The sequence below is a fragment of the Macrobrachium nipponense genome, chromosome 33 (genome assembly GCF_015104395.2).
Source record: "Macrobrachium nipponense isolate FS-2020 chromosome 33, ASM1510439v2, whole genome shotgun sequence".
Taxonomy (NCBI): Eukaryota; Metazoa; Arthropoda; class Malacostraca; order Decapoda; family Palaemonidae; genus Macrobrachium; species Macrobrachium nipponense.
This window is the reverse complement of record NC_087219.1, coordinates 18,845,429-18,864,740: the sequence shown is the minus strand read 5'-3', so window position 1 is coordinate 18,864,740 and position 19,312 is coordinate 18,845,429. Positions and strand designations below refer to the sequence as shown.

Below are 19,312 nucleotides of genomic sequence, written 5' to 3'. Positions count from 1 at the left end.
AATGAAATTACAATACTGTAAACAGGTGTAAAACAGCCAAACTTCATAGAATACCAACAATTGTGCTAAAACATTCGAAACACACCTGGTGGAGAACAGGTAAACTAGACAGTCATCTGGGCAGCCATTAAATTTTTTTTGTTTTTTTTTTTGAATGCCGACTTGCCTAATCGGCAGGAGGTATAGCTAAATTTAACAGTAGGTAAGATTCATCTCAAATAATAAAATATCTGAAAAGAAAATTTTGTTGTTGTTTTTGGTGGTTCTAATGATTTAAAACCTGTCATGCTCAGCATTTCATAAGCAGGTTCTGGGACTTAATTTGATGTTCATTTTTTCTCCATTCAAAGCACAATTTCACTGATGAATCTACTTCTTTAAAAAGGTAAATTAATGGAACGATGACACTATCATAAAAGTATTCTGACACAACCAAGTCGTTTTTGAGACTACCATAAGGCTAGCTGAAAGGTTTGTCCTTCAGTTCAAAACATCACTTGAAGCAGGTCAAATCAGAGATTGCAAGGCTAAACAGGAAGTTCAAAGGAAAAGATAAGAAGTCAAATGTAGGGATTGAATCTATGGAGAAGGGAGTCTGCAAAGGACCTTCAGTGCCATCTGAGCAGTGGTGTGCAGGACAAAAGTAGATGGTGCCCTTTAGGGAAATGGAACACTAAACCTTACTTGCATAATGAGGAACAGAAGGTGCAGTATGAAACAGCTTGTGGATTCCATGGCCGCAATATGACCGCACCACAGAGAAACCCTGGGCATGGGCATGTTTCTGGATCACAGCTCCTATGTCTCGATATTTTACTCCGGGTTTCACTGAAATAAGGATCCTTTTAACATTTTAAACAAGACTTCTCTGTCCAATGAATTTCATCAATTACAGTTATCAAGCTACAATAAAATAATTGTACACTCTGTATCAAAATAAAATAAAACAAGACATTAGAAAAATGTGCATTGAAAATTCTAGTAAATTTTTACACCTGATATTTTCAATAATAAAAATTACCTTACTTCAAAGCCAAGTTATTTAGTCACCAGAAAAAGATATAATCTTACCTATTTCAATGGATTTTTGTAAACATTCCCAAGTGGTTTTGACCAAATTCTTGGCTATACTGCTAACCTCGCCTATAAATAAAGTTTCATTCAAATCGCCATGGTATTCTCTGTGATATACAGTGACATCAACTGCAAGAAATAAGAAGGGTAAAAGTTTTAATTAACTACATTCGAGGAGTAAAAAATAATAGTAAAATAAAACACTAAGACTCACTAGATACCACATCATACATATAGGATCCTACAGAATTTCCTTTTCTATTTTGTTAGAATGAATTTGTAATTAAAATATTGCCAATTTTTCATTTAAAAGATTAATACCATGTTTTTGACCATACAAATATTTTGTTTCTTTTCTATACACCTGAACTTGCAACTGCATAATTGTCTTTGCATACTTAACATATATGAAGGATTTGTAAAGATACTATCAAATATATTTAATAATAAAAGACATTAATTCATATATAAAAAAGAACAATCCAAAGGAGCTGTGCAGAATCATCATCTACCACTTTTGATACAAAACTCCCTACTTTCTGACTACATGAATGAATTACCAAAAGTACACCGACTACTCACTATTGCATATATCGCCATTTTGTAGTGGTCTCATATCTGGAATCCCATGGCATATGACCTCATTTATTGAAGTACAACAAGACTTTGGGAAACCATGATAATTTAATGGTGATGGATAACACTCCCTCTCTATTGCTGCCTCGTGTATTATGCGGTCTATTTCATCTGTTGTAACACCAACATCTGTGGCTTTGACACCTTCGTCTAAGACTTCTCTGGCTAACTGTTAGGTAAAGGAAATACAATTAAATTGATGTAAAAAATGTACAAAAATCCCATGAGGTTTAGATAGATCTTTTTATGGTTTATACCCGTCATTAGTACTTTAATTCTACTGTTGTTACATGGTTATATGGCAAGTTAATTCAACTACTGTGTCAAATTTCATCTTTCATATGTTAATTTCAGCTCTGTTCTTATTCAAATGATTAAAAAAAAATAGCCGAAAGTGTACTGATCCTTTTGTCATCTTCATGAGGGTCACACAGACACATTTTTTTACTTGTCATCTTAGCAAAATTTCTTTACAACAGTAATCAGCAATATCATGATAAAAATTTGACTCCCCTGGCCCCCAAAAGGCAAAATTTCTGACTTCCTAGTTCTTTAATTCAGAATCTGAGAAAACCCCACAACAACAAATGCTGGATTCCACTTTAACCAATTACGTACAATAAAATATTCAACCTATTATTTAATTTGTAATTATTTGCTTGGGAAATAAAATAAAAAAAAGAAAAGCAAAAAGGCAAAAAGGTTGAGCTTATGCAGACCTCTAGGGGTTCCCTTCTCTGACTTTATTTATTTTGCTCAATTTCACAGATTTTACATCATTTTATCTTTGCCCCATAGGCCTACTTCCTTTTGTCCTGTACACCACAATAACTACTAGAATACATTTCTCTGCATCACTACTGATGGATTTTGTACCAACTCCTCTATACTTACCACCTAAACAAAACAGATATCTAAAATTTTTCCAAAATTCATACTGCACATTTTTACTGTTCTTGCCTTATTTTTATATTGTCCAGAAACTATTAAAAGCTGTTGGGTATAGAAAGCAATTTTCCTTTGGAAACTCCTTTTTAATTATCTATTACTGACAAAGTCAACCTACCCAGCTTTCTTGAGCTAGGGATCACCTACTGACAAGTCATTAAATCATCCTGTATTTAATAACCCACAGGCTGAGAATTTTGACCAAGATAAAAAATATATACAGTATGTGTAAAAGTGCACATTTAGTGTTGACTGAAAGGTGGAGAAAGAGAAGAGAAACTTGTGTGTACAGAATTTACTAAACTATTCAGTGTATGTGTGGGCAGAGTATAGGCATCCCACCCTGGGCAGAAGTTCCTACATTAAGACTACTTGGCCAGTCTTAGAAGAGTGCAGTTTCCTCTACGGACAGTACAACTGTATTTTAGTATAACAAAAGAAATTCCAAGACTGACCAGACAGTCTGTCCACCCTGCAACTGCTGATCATCCAGACACTTTTCTACTGATTCTACAAGGCTATTCTCCTTTGCATTTACTTCTGCTACCAGTGGCCATACAAACTGCAGTGACTGGACCTGGTACAAAACCCATCCTCTAGTTGAGTGTTTCCAGAAGACTGCTGCACAACATCCCTGCTCACGTGACCAGTGGACTCTCATACGAACGGCAGCAACTAAAGTAAGTGATAAATTAGTGTGGAATGGGTTGGCAGAGATTTATATGCTCCCAATTCTCATTAAATTAACATCCCTTTAAGGTGGAAATAGTGGATTCAACATGATTTCTCTTCATTTTGGAATCTCCTATCTTCAGTGGATCTTTGGGAAGCAGCCGTTTACGCTCAAGTTCTTTCATCTTTGAGGGGTATCTAAAATTTTACCCATGTAAGAATGGTTTCCAAATATATCTCAGGCACATCAAATGGACAGAGAATGAATGAATAACTGATAATGAAGGTAACTATGTATTAATAATGGAGCTGTAATGGCACCCATACTTGTTGGGTTGGCAACATTTTATCAGTCTTGGACGGATTGCTATAGTAGCATCTCAAATCCAGGACACAACAGTCAAAAGTTAGATGTTCAAGTTATACCATCAAGTAGCCAGGTGAATTTAATTGTTGACTTACTGCAAATTGAAGTGTGTCAAGTACAAGTTTCCTACTGACTGGATATACTCATCCTTTAATTGATAGCATAAGTTATTTGAAGGGCTCTTCTTGGTGGCAACCTCCTCAAACAAGGAAGATTCTCCTGTTGGATTGGTCAATGTACATGGAGACCATAACACCCTCCTATACCTTACAGATTTTTTTTTTTTATTGCAGACCTGACCATAATGTAACTGCATCTCAAAATTTTGGTTCCCCAACTTCAGCTACTTCAGAAGGTTGTTCCCTATATGGTATACCTGGATGTGTGAGCTGTGCCTCATTTTGTCCACAACGTAGGGTCAGTCATTTTTCAGCCATGAACATGCTGATGGTCTTGATGGCTTGGGCAGGATTCATTGTTCTCCTTGACAACAATCAACCTTACATATTTCTTGGGCTGGTATGGGCTTTTTCAAGTAACCACACTTTAAAACTTTATGGTTTTCACACTGTTGCAGGGTTTTGCTAATTGATGATGGCTTCCTTAAAACCTTACAATTTCCTTGCACAGTGTAGTCAATCAGTGCTCACTCCAGTAGTCTTCTTTACGATAGTTGGACATAAATTGTTACTGAGACTTATGCAGTAAATAGCCAAAATATTATCCTCACTTCCTTTACAATTTCTTATTAAACTGATGAGGACATTACGTCTAGTCTTGTGGGAATTTTCAATTATACCTATGCATGATCCATCTTCATCCTACCTATTGATCCAGGGATGGGGAGGCCTAAAATTTAATCACACTACAGCCAGACAGGACACTCTGAGGAACCTTTGGTCAAGTTCATGAAGATGAGGCAAGCCAGTTAAGGGTGAAAGCCTTTGTTTACAACCAGTACCTGGTGGTTGATATTCCTGTAATTAATAACTATGCTGCACCAATCATATACTGGGAAGACTGAAGTGCACCAATCATACATTGGGAAGCCTTAAGTTTTGTTTTCTTACACATCATACTCTATTCTTTTCATAGCCCTTATCACCAGTACTCCAGAATATCTCACTCCTATTCATTAACAGTTTTGTTTCTACACAGCTAATGAAATTACAGCTAATGAAATTAAGCTGTCGTGGATCAGCAATCACAGTATCAGTTAATCACAAGTTTTTCTTTGGAAAACTTCTCAGTCTATATGGCTGGTATGAATCGCAGCATCGCGGGCTTGTCCGTGGTATGCTAAGCCTCGTCCAGGTCCGATAACCAGCAAATGCATGAACAGATTCACATTATGATATTAACTGACAATAAAGGTAATAAAACCATTCTCACCTTATATACTATTGGCATATCTTCATAATATATAGTCTATTCATGGAATAATTCCACATCATTGACATCAACTTGTAGTCGAGTGGCCAGCAGAAATGTAAACATTGAGTTACATTGCTTCACAGCGGCCTTTGTCATCCGTTAACCTTTTAGAAATGTTAATAGTAGTAGTGTAATTAGAGTAGTAATAACATTTAGGAAAAATGACAATTTGTCGAAAATTGCATTTTTCCTAACTATACAAACCTGAGGTCCTTTAACAATAGGAAGGTAACTAGCGGCAGCTGGGACGGTCGTAAGCTTCGAACAAGGGGAGAACGGTAGTTAACTGCTTGTCCGATCGTGCGCGCGCCCGCGCGCCCGAGAGGTGAAGAATCACTTTTGCTTTAGGCCCATGCAAAAAGTTGCAGAGTGAGGGGTGGCATGAGGTGGGACTATGTAAAGGACCTCAGGTTTGTATAGTTTAGGAAAAATGCAATTTTCGACAAATTGTCATTTGTTCCGATACGTAATACAAACCCTCGGTCCTTTAACAATAGGAAGACTCACTTCTTGGTGGGAGGAATCTGAGTCTTTTTGGTGAACAGACTGGTGTTCATCCAACCCTGGAGTGCCTCCCTGGTCGTAAGAGCAAGGGAGGGATCCAAACCTCTGTCCGATTGATCGGGGTGTGCACCGCAGGATCAATGGTCAGACCTCTGGGCCAAGTACTAAGAGAGAGGCAAGCGTATCCTCTTCTACCAGCAAGCAAGAACTTGTTTCCTGTTGCAAGAGACAATCATAAAATGATGGGTTGTCTCAAATTGGCATCCACTTCCTCCCCCTTGTTGGAGGAAGTGGTGGATATTTACTCCTATCCCTACTGAAAGGGATAGGATGGTGCTCTATTGAGTAGCTCACCTGCATCTCGTCCTTACCCAGCAGGGTGACGACCGTGTCCCTCTACCCAGAGGTAGAGGGAAGAAAAAGATGGGAAGAGGAGCCAGTCACACACTCATTCCTCATCCATTCTTACGGTCACACCAGGACTCGATGCTGTTCAGCCTGCGAGGGTCTGGGTTAACTACACAACGTGTTGAGCAACCACCACGGTTCCCAAGGAAAAAGATCCAAGGAACTGTGGGCAATATCCTGAAGGTAGAAGGAGGTGCATGCAGTCCGGTTGGACCAGGCGCCTGCCTTCATTACCTGCGCCACGGAGAAGTTCTTGCGGAACGCGAGAGAATGATGAAGAGGCGTCCACACTCATCCTGGGTGTCGAGTTTCTTCAGACAGCTCCGTCGCGCCTTCACAGGACAAAGCAGCATAGCCTTCGTATCGGAGGCGGTGAAGTCCATTAGGGAGGGTATTGTGAAGGACTCGAACCAATCGTCAGTTACCGAAGGGTTCTGAGTCTTCGACTACGAAGATCGGTACGAAACAATCGAGCGTCACAAATCCCCATCCCTTTGTGCTTGACTTCTCAAGAGAAGTCATGCAGTTACCTAAGACGAAAAGAAGGGCATAGTCGTATGACCTATCCCTCTTCTCGACTTTGGTTATGTACAGTACTCATACTGACAAGCTATTAAGACGAAGTAATGATTGCTCTGGAACAACCGAACTAAGTCCACAGCATAGTTCGTAACTGACTCGGGCGCTCTGACAGCTGCCGACTGACTGGTTCGGAATCAGTAGAGGCAAGTTGTCCAAGCATCCGGGTAAGTCACGTGACCTTCGCCCTTTAAAGAGTTATGCTGAGAGACCAAACAATAAAATATTTGTTAGTCACCGATGCCGGACGGCGCGGCGATGATTCTCTTAATGCATAGCTCAAAAGGCGAAAGTCAATTGCCTCAAAAGACCGAGGTCCTGATGGCAAGAAAATCTCATAGACGTTGAATCTCAGCTTAAGGAGAAACAAACAACTATGTGACGTTGAAGACGAAGGTAGGCAATGAATGCAACCTACGTCTTCCAGCTGAATCGAGAGAAGGAATCTCAAGATTCTAAACCTGTGCTTACAAATGACTGAAAACGCTAACCGCCGCCATTTCATTGCTGTCCGTTGTGCAATGAAAGCGGGGCGTTCTTCAGTAATGAAACACAGGGGAGAGCCGCTTGAAGAACTGCTTCTCATGGGCTGAACGTTTGGAAGTAGAGCTGGCAGGTGTGGGAGTAGGCGATGTCTTTCAATACATCTGCTAATCCGGGGTGAACAATGAACAATTGCACACCTCCGAATACAGGATATTTTGAGGACAAACTCAGAATTCCGCAAAAATCATTCGCATTATCGAGATACGATGCAGCAAGAGACTATTACAGAATTCTGTTACCAGTGCGGTAAACAGAAAGATGAGAGTCGAATAGATATCTCTGTTTTTAAAATTCTCGCAATACCGAAGACGATGAATACTAGCCGTCACAGCATTAGATGGTCATTCATGTATTGCGAGAATCCCCGTTAATCAGAGACTTAAGTCCGTGGATTGTTGGGCAGAGATACGGTTTGGTATTCAATAACAAGCAGGTGAGAGACATAACCAACAGTCTATCTCAAAGCGGCAGCTGGTACTGAAATGCCTCGGTGGGCAATTCAATACGCAGTAGCTGTCGCTGACTCGTCATCCTGAGTTGCCAACGTAATCCTTTCCACGAAGGAATGCGTTCGGCTAGAACTACCGAGCATAAAAAAGATATGCTCGAGCAATTATATTTTATGGCGCAAAACGAATTTTCGGTAAATATAAAAGCTTAAATGGTGTTGTTGTGACAACACCATAAGTATATAAAATTGAAACTGGAAACTCCTGGGAGGTTGCAGGCAACCCCGAGTTGCAGTTCAATTAGAATACTTTTTCGTCTAAGTCGCAAATCCGTAGAATAACCAGATATGCTACCCCTCGGACCATTCAACTGCTTAGCAGAATCATGTCGCGAGGTTAATATACGTAGTATATTTGTAAGGATTCTGAACAACGATCTCCATCCTAAATTCTTTCCTTCAAGAAAACAAAATAAGGATTTGAGATCGACCACCTCGGTCTCTATCAAGAGAGTGAAGAAGTCTTCCTCGAAGGAAAGCTTCAATGGTGAACAGAATACTAAGACGATAGTTCAAGCCAAACTGGATATTCCCGTCCGTTCTTCTCTATTCCAGGTTGGTCGCCTATTGTGAGATAGTCTTCTTTCAGCAGCAGTATTTCTTCTAATGCTAGAAAATTCCAGGAATTCGAGCATAGGCGAGGTTCCCGATTATCGTGTAACATATCGGGATTCTCGTCTCGCTCACTTTGGACCGTGTCTCGGCCTAAGTGTTTGGAGATCGTAAGAAACTCTAACATTCTGAATGCGCTAGAAATTCCGTAGAAATCTAAGCAGTCTGCGAAACCCCCACCGAATTCGTCAAACGATATCGGCTGGTGGTCCTCTCGATTCCCGTAGAAATCGAGAATGGGCAGGATCCCTCCTCAACGACCGCCGGGCTTACGTCAGGTAGGACCCGAAGGTCCCCCCGGTAGTGCAGTCCCCAGCGTGGAATCCTACAGAGACATCTCTGTAGGATCCCTCCCCTTTCCCTCGTAGCCGTAAGGAGAGAGGGAATGGGGGAGGAATTGGATACTCGCTCGCCTTCCCAGTGGAACTAGCAGTTGGAGAAGAAAAGGAGCAGCCATCGCCTTGCGGCGATGGCCTCTCAGAGTCTGGGAAAACGTATCGTCAGGAGAAAACGTTTTCCCGAGGAGGGTTACGAACTCTCACTGTAGGTAAGGGTCTGCCGCCACTGTGAACGTCGTCTGTGGGGCTGATCGACACCTGACAGGAGAGAGCCGATACCGTCCTCCGACTCATTCCAGTCCTCGTCGAGGTCAAAACCTCTCAGGAGGACCGAAGGAGTATTTAAATACGGTGTCCGAAGACACGTAGAAACGCCGCTGTCGCAGTAGAGGAGGTGGAAGTAGCTTGATCGACCGGCCAGAACTGAGAGCGCCTTCTTGTCCGGAGACGAGAGACTCTGGTTTCAAGACAGAATCGGCAAGCTCCGATCGCGGCAAACCCACCGTCGGTTTGGGTTCCCTCTCGGGCCCAAAACGACTCGAGCAGAGACATGGGCTCTGCTGGTGGGAGCGGCGATCCTTCCCCCAGGTCGTTGTGCTGACGAATCAGTGCAATAACCTGGGCAAAGTTACTCTGAATCTCGGAGTTACCGCGTCTTGAGGAGTAGGACCATCCAGTCCCTCCAACAAGAGCAGCTCCCAAGACCCCCCTCCTCCTTCAGAAGAAGGACCAGCAACAGATCCCTGACGGTTGCCTCCAATCACTTGCGCGTACGTCTGGCGTGGTCCTAAGACCATACCTGGCACGTGCGGCGTCGTGACGGGATCGTGAGCGGCGCATCTCTCACGATCACTCCTATATACCTCGCTCTTCCTGGCGTATGCCGAGGAAGTTGAAGGTATCGGAGAGACAGAATAGACGCTACCCCCTCCCCCCCTGACGGTCGCCTCCAATCACTTGCGCGTACGTCCTGGTTGGTCCTAAGACCATACGTGGCACGTGCGGCGTCGTGACGGGATCGTGAGCGGCGCACCTCTCACGATCACTCCTAGCTACCTCGCTCTTCCCGGTGTAGCCCGAGGAAGTTGAAGGTAGTGGAGAGACAGACCTGACGCTCCCCCCCCCCCGCTCGCTGGCAGGACCAGCGTACGTGGGGGGCTGCAGCCGATCACCAACCCGCGGTGGGGATCGATCTGCAGGCCTGGCCGTGCCGCTCACACTGTGGCGAGCGCTCGACTGAGCACGTCGACCCCGGTCCCGTGCGTCAGACGAGCTGCTGCTGGTCATCGTATCCGCCCGGTCCCTGTGGGAGCGGCGGTCAGGTGACCTGCAGAGCTCACTTTCGCCGTGAGACCGGTGAGCGTCCTCGCGGCACGTCAAACCGCTGGTACCAGCCGAGGCTGGTACCGTCGGTCGAGGGGACCTGGGGGACCTCTTCCCAGCCTCAACCCGTGGCCGGTCAGAGACCGTCACGTCCGCCCGAGGTACCGGCTGGTCGCTGCGAGAGCGGCCGCTGGCCTGGCGAGAGTCACCTGAGCGGCTCTCGACAGTCTTCTGCTCCGTGCCTCGGTCATGACGCTGAGCGAACTCAGGCGTCTTAACTTTGGCTGCACGGTCACCCGAAGGAGACCGTACACTCGGAACTTCTCGCGGACGAGAAACCGAGCCGGTACCTGGCTTAGCAGCAGAGCTGCCAAGACCAGGCGAGGGTGTACCAGCGGTAGCCAGCATACCCTTGGTCCCCGTCTTCTTCTTCTTCTCAGAAGGGGAGACGGGCCCCGTTCCCGAAGGAACAGGAGGACCAGCAGAAGAACCCCCGGTGTGTGACGAGCCCTTCGAAGTTCCCGAAGGAGTCTTCTTAGGGGGAAAACCCGGTTACCATCTGATCGCTGCGAGAGCGGCCGCTGGCCTGGCGAGAGTCACCTGAGCGGTTCTCGCCAGCCTTCTGCTCCGTGCCGTGGTCTTGGCGCCGAGCGAACTCTGGCGCCGAAACTTTTGGCTGCACGGTCTCCCAGAGGGAGCGAGCGTACACTCGGGATCTCCCGCGAACGAGAGACCGAGCCGGAACCTGGCGTAGCGGCATCGCCGCTAGCACCAGGCGAGGAAGTACCAGAGCTAACCGATACTCCTCTGGTCCCCGTCTATCTCTTCCTTACGGAAGGGGAGACGGGCCCCGCTCCCGAAGGAGCAGGAGGACCAGCAGAAGGACCCCCCATCCCACCGAGGTGGGACGGGCCCTTAGAAGTTCCCGAAGGAGACTTCTTAGGGGGGAGAGGCAGCCTTCTTCTTCTTCGGCTTATGGGCCTTAGAAGTCGAAGGGGAAGAGGCAGCAGCAGACGAAGACGAAGATGACACCTTCCTCTTCTTCGTCAGCTCATGCAGGACAGTCGTCAGGTCCTCCATCCAGGCCGGAGTCGGGCCTATTGCCGAAGCAACACGGCCCGACTGCACCTGTCCGGTAAGTACCTGTGACTGGGGAAGACACACCATGGGCAGGACCAGCATGGACAGGCGCAGGAACCAGGAGCGACAGGAACAGCAACCAGCTCAGGAGCGGCAGGAACAGCGGCAGCGGTAAACACAGAAGGGACAGCCAAGCCAGTAGCGGGAACCACATCAGCGACAGGTACGGCAGGCCCAGCCATCGCCTCGTAGAATCATCGGCAGCCAGCGGGAACCTGGTACTGGCAGCCGGTCTAGGGGCGAGCTGCTGGAACAGCGGAAGTCTGGGGCAGGCAACACGAAGAAAACACAGGCGGCGGCGGCATATCCCTCCTCGGTACGGCGGCGACCGGCCCTAGAAGCGGCAGACGGCGTCACCGACACAGCATGGGGAGTGTAGACCAGCGGGGGGGGGGAAAGCAGCATAAGCGGCCGTGAAGGTTTGTAGTGGAGACCACTCCAAGGTCACCGCCCCAGACCTCGCTAGACGCTGCAGCAGATCGTGGATGCTAGGCACGCCCTGCAGCCGCAGTGGTCCATACCTGTCCAAGGTCGTCTCCCCCGGATGTAGCACCTGCGGTAGCACAGACATATTAGTAAGAGGGGTTCCCTCACGCACGGGGGGGGAGACATGCCCCACCCCGAACGCAAGGAAGACCCCAAATACAAAATACAACGAAGAAGCTGAGCGGGGGGCAGGAAGGAAGACGAAGATCGGATACCAAGGGAGTCGCGGGAGAGCTTTCCGACGACTTCCTGGCAGACCTTCGCCTCCCCTACCCCGCACAGCAGTGAAAAGTAATATGAAAATGAAACAGAATACTGCCCTTGCGATTCACTTCATAGAACTTAAAGGGGAAAAGATCAAATCCCGGGTAAGAACGGAAACTTGATCCAAATAATATGATGCTATCATAAAATATATATGAAAATGAAACAGAATACTGCACTTGCGATTTCACTTTCACAGAAAATAATCGTAAGGATCAATTCCCGGGTAAGAGCGAAATTGATCCAAATTAAATTATGCAAATAAATAAATGAAAATGAAAAGAATACTGCATTGCGAATCCACTTTCATTGCATTTTATCATACAATAAAAGGTTCGTGCCGAGCGCAATCAGCTCTCGGTAACGAACGCACAGGGCAAAAATATAATGAAAAAAGTACTTACATTTTTCAATTACACACTTTCGCCCAATACATGACTCGGCGCGAGCGTCGGCACCGAGACATAATTCAAGGGTTCAATTCATGAAAAGAGAGGAAATCGCCGCATCTACGGCGATAGCTCCATGTTGGTTCATAATTAAGTAATGAAAATGAAAACAGTGTACTTACAGTTTCATTTTCAAGTCAAACAAACCATTAGTAGAAAACACAATATAAACAAAGCATACGACGATGAAGCGGGCAGAGAGCGATGACGAACAACGTCCTTCACACCCGCGGCCGAAAGCAAAAGTGGGTTCTTCACCTCTCGGGCGCGCGGGCGCGCGCACGATCGGACAAGCAGTTAACTACCGTTCTCCCCTTGTTCGAAGCTTACGACCGTCCCAGCTGCCGCTAGTTACCTTCCTATTGTTAAAGGACCGAGGGTTTGTATTACGTATCGGAACAACATTAATTTTCAATTCGAACTTCATTATTGTTTTGGCATAACGTAATCAAATTATATGAACACTACAGTCATACAAACGATAATTGTCATATTTTATTGCATTGCTGTTTGCGATCGGCGACGAAGCGTAAACGTAATAAAATGTTATTGTCATGATACAATAAAGTTTTATGCATACTTACCTGGCAGATATATACTTAGCTATAGACTCCGTCGTCCCCGATAGAAATTCGAATTTCGCGGCACACTCTACAGGTAGGTCAGGTGATCTACCGCCCCGCCGCTGGTGGCGGGAATAGGAATCATTCCCGTTTTCTAAGACAGATTTTCTCTTCCACCTGTCTCCTGAGGGAGGTCGGGTGGGCCATACACCGTATATATCTGCCAGGTATGTATGCCATAAAACTTTATTGTATCATGACAATAACATTTTTATGCATTCAACTTACCTGTCAGATATATACTTAGCTGATTGGCACCTTTGGCGGAGGGTAAGAGACAGCTAATCTACTGAAATAGACAGGAAACAACATATGTTGTAGGTAATAAAATTAAAAACCTTGATTCCTACCTGTGTTAGCGAAAGACTTCATGGCTACTGCCTAGAAGCCCGTATCGCTTCAAGAGCCTCAGCGAGGTAGTGACCTCATGCTAAGAGTTCTTGATGGTCTGTTACAGGGGTCTTACCCACTTACGCTTCAGAACCTTAGGATCTTTGTCAATGGGGTCCTATCCACTTACATGACAAAACACCTTGCCTATTGGCATGATCATAGAGCACGACACTAATCCCGATCACCTGATCCTCATTGGGTTAGTATCTACGATTGAAAGGAGTCATCCCCGAACATCCTTTCAAGCAACCCACAACTCAACAACAATATTAAAACTAATTATTAAAAATATTAAAATGGAATTTTTATTCTAAAATTAATATTAATAATACTTACCTGTATAATTTATCTAGCCCTAAATCCCCAAAAACCGCACCAAAATTTACCACATTGGCAACCCTGTTACCTCCTATTCTGTCCGCCAGTTGGCAACACTGTCGTTGACAGATACGAAAACCTTCCCTCAAATCAGTTGTGATAGGTAGATCGTGGGGTAGGATGGGTGGGACTAGATAAATTATACAGGTAAGTATTATTAATATTAATTTTAGAATAAAAATTCCATATTAATAAACATTACCTTAATATAATTTATCTAGCCCGATTAACCACATTGAAAAGGAGGAGGGAATCTGAATACAATTTCCCCTTCGGACAGAATAGGAGAAAACAAACAAAGAAATATATATCATAGGCAGTCAAAACTCAACCCAAGGTCAAAGATACTAACAACTCAAAGTCTCCAACCATAATGCCACCAACTGCGGTAGCACAGGACAAGGAGTAAGTGCATAGTCAGTCCGTCTGTACTAAAGTCAGGTGACCGACCAGGTGACCAGTCAGACGAATTTGCGGACAGCAAGGCTGCACCCTGAAGACTATCAAGCACTATTCTTTCCCTAAAGGATGAGTGTCTGGACTGTCTGGGCGATTCAAAGCTAAGCAAACCTTGGGGGTGTATCAACGCAACCCGAAGTCGCCAGCAACGAATCGGCTCATGAGCAACTCCTAACTCGAGCTTTCTGGTGCCAAGAGAAAGGAGCGCGGAGCAAAAAGGCGATTCAGTCCCGAAGACGAATGCCTGACAGTCCAACCTGGTCTCATGTTACACGATCATCGGGTGTATCAACGCAACCGACTTCGTCAACAAGAAACTCAGGGCTACTAAATGTCGCCTGATCTCACACGAGTGTCTGACTCCGAGAAGACAGGTGAGACAAAAAGTAGATGGTGAGCGAGTCACCAGATGACAGCAGACGATCCATCGACTAATTCCCTGTCCAGGACAGTAAAAGAAGCAGGAGTCGTCAGGACAAGCGAACCAGTGGCTAGTCCTAGGTCAGCATCGACTCTGGGAGAAGCGTAGTCGCCAGTGCCGACAACCCAGTGGCTGGAACCATTTCACACTGAAAATGGAAGCAGCATGAGTTGCCAAGCAGTCAGATCCTTGTCATCAATAACACACCTAATCCAACTGCCTAATTCCATTATAACTACGTCAAAAACTGCCATGGGTTATAATACAAAAACAAAAAATATATACAACAAAACAAAAATGACAATTTGTCCAAAATTGCATTTTTCCTAACTATACAAACCTGAGGTCCTTTTACAATAGGAAGGTACTAGCGGCAGCTGGATAGGTCGTAAGCTTTCGAACAAGGGGTTCGGTAGTTAACTGCTTGTCCGACAGGCGCGCGCAACGCGCGACTGGGAGGTAAACAAATCACTTTTGCTTTTGGCCCAAGCAAAAACTGCAGAGTGAGGGGTGGCATGAGGTGGGGCTATGTGTAAAAGGACCTCAGGTTTGTATAATTAGGAAAAATGCAATTTGGACAAATTTGTGTCCCATTTGTTCCGACACGGCATACAAACCTTCGGTCCTTTTACAATAGGAAGACTCACTTCTTGGTGGGAGGAATCTGAGTCTTTTGTGAACAGACTGGTGTTCGCCCAACCTTGGAATGCCTCCCTGGTCGTAAGAGCGAGGGAGGGATCCAAGCCTCTGTCCGATTGATCGGGGTGTGCACCGCAGGATCAATGGTCAGACCTCTGGACCAAGTACTAAGAGAGAGGCAAGCGTATCTCTTCGTACCAGCAAACAAGAACAAGTTCCTATTTGCAAGAGGCAACATAAAGTTATGGTTTGTCTCTTGTTGGCATCCACTTCCCCCCCCTTGTAGGAGGAAGTGGTGGATATTCGCTCCCATCCCTAGTGAAAGGGATAGGATGGGGCTCTGTCGAGTAGCTCACCGGCATCTCGTCCTTATCCAGCAAGGTGATGACCGTTATCCCTCTACCACAGGTAGAGGGGGAGAAAAAGATAGGAAGAGAAGCCAGTCACTCTCTCATTCACTTATCTATTCTTACAGTCACACAGGACTCGATGCTGTTCAGCCTGCTAGGGTCTGGGTTAGCTAGACAACGTGTTGAGCAGCCACCACGGGTCCTAAGAAAACGATCCAAGGACCTGTGTGGGCAATATCCAAAAGGTAGGAGGTGCCGGTGGTCTGGTTGTACCAGACCCTGCCTTCAGTACCTGCCGCCACGGAGAAGTTCTTGTGTAACTCGAGGGAGTGTACTTCTAGGTCATCTTGGTGCTGACGAAGAGTCTTCAACACTCAGCCTGGGATGTCGAGTTTCTTCAGAAAGCGCGGTCGCGCTTTCACAGGACAAAGCAGCATCTCCTTCGCATCGACGGCGGTGAAGTCCATTAGGGAGGGGATTGTGAAGGACTCTAACCGATCGTCAGGAACCGAAGGGTTCAGAGTCTTCGCTACGAATTCGGTACGAAATCGAGCGTCACGAATCCCCATCCCCTGGATGCTTGACTTCGCAGTAAGTCATGCAATTACCTCAGAGGAAAAGAAGGGAATGGTCGTATGACCTATCCCTCTTCTCACTTCGGTGATGTCCTGTACCCATACTGGTCTATCCGTCTGCAGCGAAGTTGTTGTTCTCGGTAGTGGATAGGACACCGACACTCAATGTTGGGTGTCGATGGTATGGGTACTGTGACAAGCCGTTAGGACGAAGAACAGATTGTTATGGAACAACCGAACTAAGTCCACAGCGAAGTTCGTAACAGACTTGGGAGCTCTGACAGCTGCCGACTGACTGCGTTCGGTAGGAGGCAAGTTGTCCAAGCACCCGAGCAAGTCACGTGACCTTCGCCTTAAAAGGGTTATGCCAAGAGACTAAACAAATAATTTGTTCGTCACCGATGCAGAAGGCAAGGTGATGACTCTCTTAAGGCATGTGCCCAACAGGCGAAAGTCACTTGCCTTCTAGAGACCGAGTCCTTGATGGCAAGATAACTCATAGTATAGTTGATTCTCGGCTAAGGAGAAACAACACTATGTGTCGTTGAAGACGAAGGTGTACAGAAAATGCAACCTACGTCTTCACAGCTGAACCGAGAGAAGGATTCTCAAGATTCTGAACCTGTGCTACAAAGACTGAGAACGCTAACCGCTATTCATTGCTGTCCGGTGAGGATCGTAGTTGCAATAAAAGCGGAGCGCTTTTCAGTAATGAAGACAGGGAAATACTGCCTGAAGAACTGCTTCTCATGGGCTGAACATTTGGAAGTAGAGCTGTCAGGTCGGAGAGTAGGCGATGTCTTCTGACATATCTGTTAATTCGGGGCGAGCAATGAATAATTGCACACCTACGAATACGAGATATTTTGAAGACAAACTCAAATGTCTGCAAAAATCATTCGCATTATCGTGGTGCGATGAAGCGGTTGACTAGTACAGACTTCTGTTACCGTGCGGTAAACAGAAAGATGAAAGAGTCCAAGAGATATCTCTGTTGAAAATTCTCGCAATGTCGAAGGCGATGAAATCGAGCGTCACAGCAGTAGATGGTCCTTCATTATTGCGAGAATCCCCGTTAATCAGAGACCTAAGTCCATGATTGTTGGGCAGAAGATACGGTTCGGTAGTCAATCAACCAGGGGAGAGAGAGGACGTAACCGACCGTGCATCTCCGAGACCTAGCTGATACTGAGCCGCTATCAGGCAGTTCAATACGCAGTAGCTCTCGGTGACTCGTCATCCTGAGTTGCCAGGTAATCCATTATTCCACGAAGGAATGCGTTCGGCTAGAACCATCGAGCATAAAGAATACGCTCGAGCAATTATATTTAACCGAAACGGATTTCGGTAAATACAAAAGCTGATTTGGTGTTGTCATGACAATACCAAGTATCTAAAATCGAAACTGATAACTGCTGGGAGGTTGCAGGCAACCCCGAGTTTGCAGTATTCAATTAAGATACAATTCGTCTCGGTCACAAACCGTAGAGTTAACTACGGTATGCGCCTACCCCCCGGACAATTCAACTGTTAAAAGAATCATGTCGCGAGGGTAATATACGTAGTATATTTGTAGGTTCTGTACCACGACTTCCATCCTAAATTCTTTTCCCCTCGAGGAATGAGAATAAGGATTGGAGATCGACCACCTTCGTTCTCTAGTCAAGAGAGTGAAGGAGAAGTCTTTCCCAAAGGAAAGCTTCAATGGTGAACAGAATACCGAAGACGATAGTTCAAGCCAAACTGGAAGTTTCCCGTCCGTTCTTCTCTATTCCAGGTTAAACGCCTACTGTGAGATACTCTTCTTCCAGCAGCAGTCTTCTTCCAAATGCTAGAAATTACAGGAATTCGAGCATAAGCGAGGTTCCCGATTATCGTGTAACAATTATCGGGGATTCTCGCTCACTTTGGACCGTGGTCTCGCCTAAGTGTTTGGAGATCGTAAAAACTCGAACACTCTGAGTGCGCTAGAAATTCCGTAGAATTCTAAGCACTCTGCGAAACCCCCCACCGAATTCGTCAAACGATATCGGCTGGTGGTCCTCTCGATTCCCGTAGGAATCGAAGAAAGGGGCAGGATCCCTCCTCAACAACCGGGGCTTACGTCAGGTAGGACCCGAAGGTCCCCCCGGTAGCGCAGCCCCTAACGTGGGATCTTACAGAGAAATCTCTGTAGGATCCCTCCCCTTTCCCTCGTAGCCGTAAGGAGAGAGGGAATGGGGAGGAATTGGATACTGGCTCGCCTTCCCAGCGGAACTAGCAGTTGGAGAAGAAAAGGAGCAGCCGGCCTCTCAGAGCCTGGGAAATAAAACGTATCGTCAGGAGAAAACGTTTTCCCCCGAGGAGGGTTACGAACTCATACTGTAGGTAAGGGTCTGCCGCCACTGTGAACGTCGTCTGGGTGGGGCTGATCGACACCTGACAGGAGAGAGCCGATACCGTCCTCCGACTCATTCCAGTCCTCGTCGAGGTCGAAACCTCAGGAGGACCGAAGGGGTATTCAACTACGGTGTCCGAAGACACGTAGAAACGCCTCTGTCGCAGTAGAGGAAGTGAAGTAGCTTGTTCGACCGGCCAGAACTGAGAGAGCCTTCTTTGTCTGGAGACGAGAGACTACCTGGTTCAACACAGTCGGCAAGCTCCGATCGCGGCAGACCCACCGTCGATTTGGGTTCCCTCTCGGGCCCCCAAAACGACTCGAGCCGAGACGTGGCTCTGCTGGTGGGGAGTGGCGATCCTTCCCCGAGGTCGTTGTGCTGACGAATCTAGCGCCATAACCTCGGCAAAGTTCCTCTAGATCTCGGAATTCACAGCATCTTGCAGAGTGGGACCGTTAAGCCCTTCGAACAAGAGCATATTCCAAGAACCTTCCTCCTAAGAAGGGGGAACAGCGACAGCCCTCTCGGTCTTCCCCATCCACTTGCGCATACGTCCTGGCCGGTCCAAGAACCGTGCCTGCACGTAGGGCGTCGTGGTGGGATCATGAGGGGCGCACCCTCACGATCACTCCTCAATACCTCGCTCCTCCCGGTGTAACCCGAGGAGGTTGAAGGTACGGGAGAGGCAGACCTGACGCTCCCTCCTCGCTCGCTGGCAGAACCAGCAGGCTTGGAGGGCTGCAGGCGATCGTCAACCCGCGGTGGCGATCGAGCTGCAGGCCTGGTCGAACCGTCTCGCTGTGGAGAA

The 19,312-nt window shown here is 46.3% G+C and overlaps 1 protein-coding gene across 1 annotated transcript in view; it reads right to left on the bottom strand.

The window, feature by feature from the left end:
- Positions 1-19,312, bottom strand: part of LOC135202993 (methionine aminopeptidase 1-like) — an 87,962-nt gene that overhangs the window by 19,096 nt on the left and 49,554 nt on the right. Inside the window, exons 5-7 of the mRNA XM_064232538.1 lie at positions 1,657-1,879; positions 1,072-1,203; positions 685-828 (exon numbers count right to left, since the gene is read on the bottom strand). Of these exons, the coding sequence (XP_064088608.1) occupies positions 685-828; positions 1,072-1,203; positions 1,657-1,879 (499 nt within the window). The remainder of the gene's footprint in view (positions 1-684; positions 829-1,071; positions 1,204-1,656; positions 1,880-19,312) is intronic.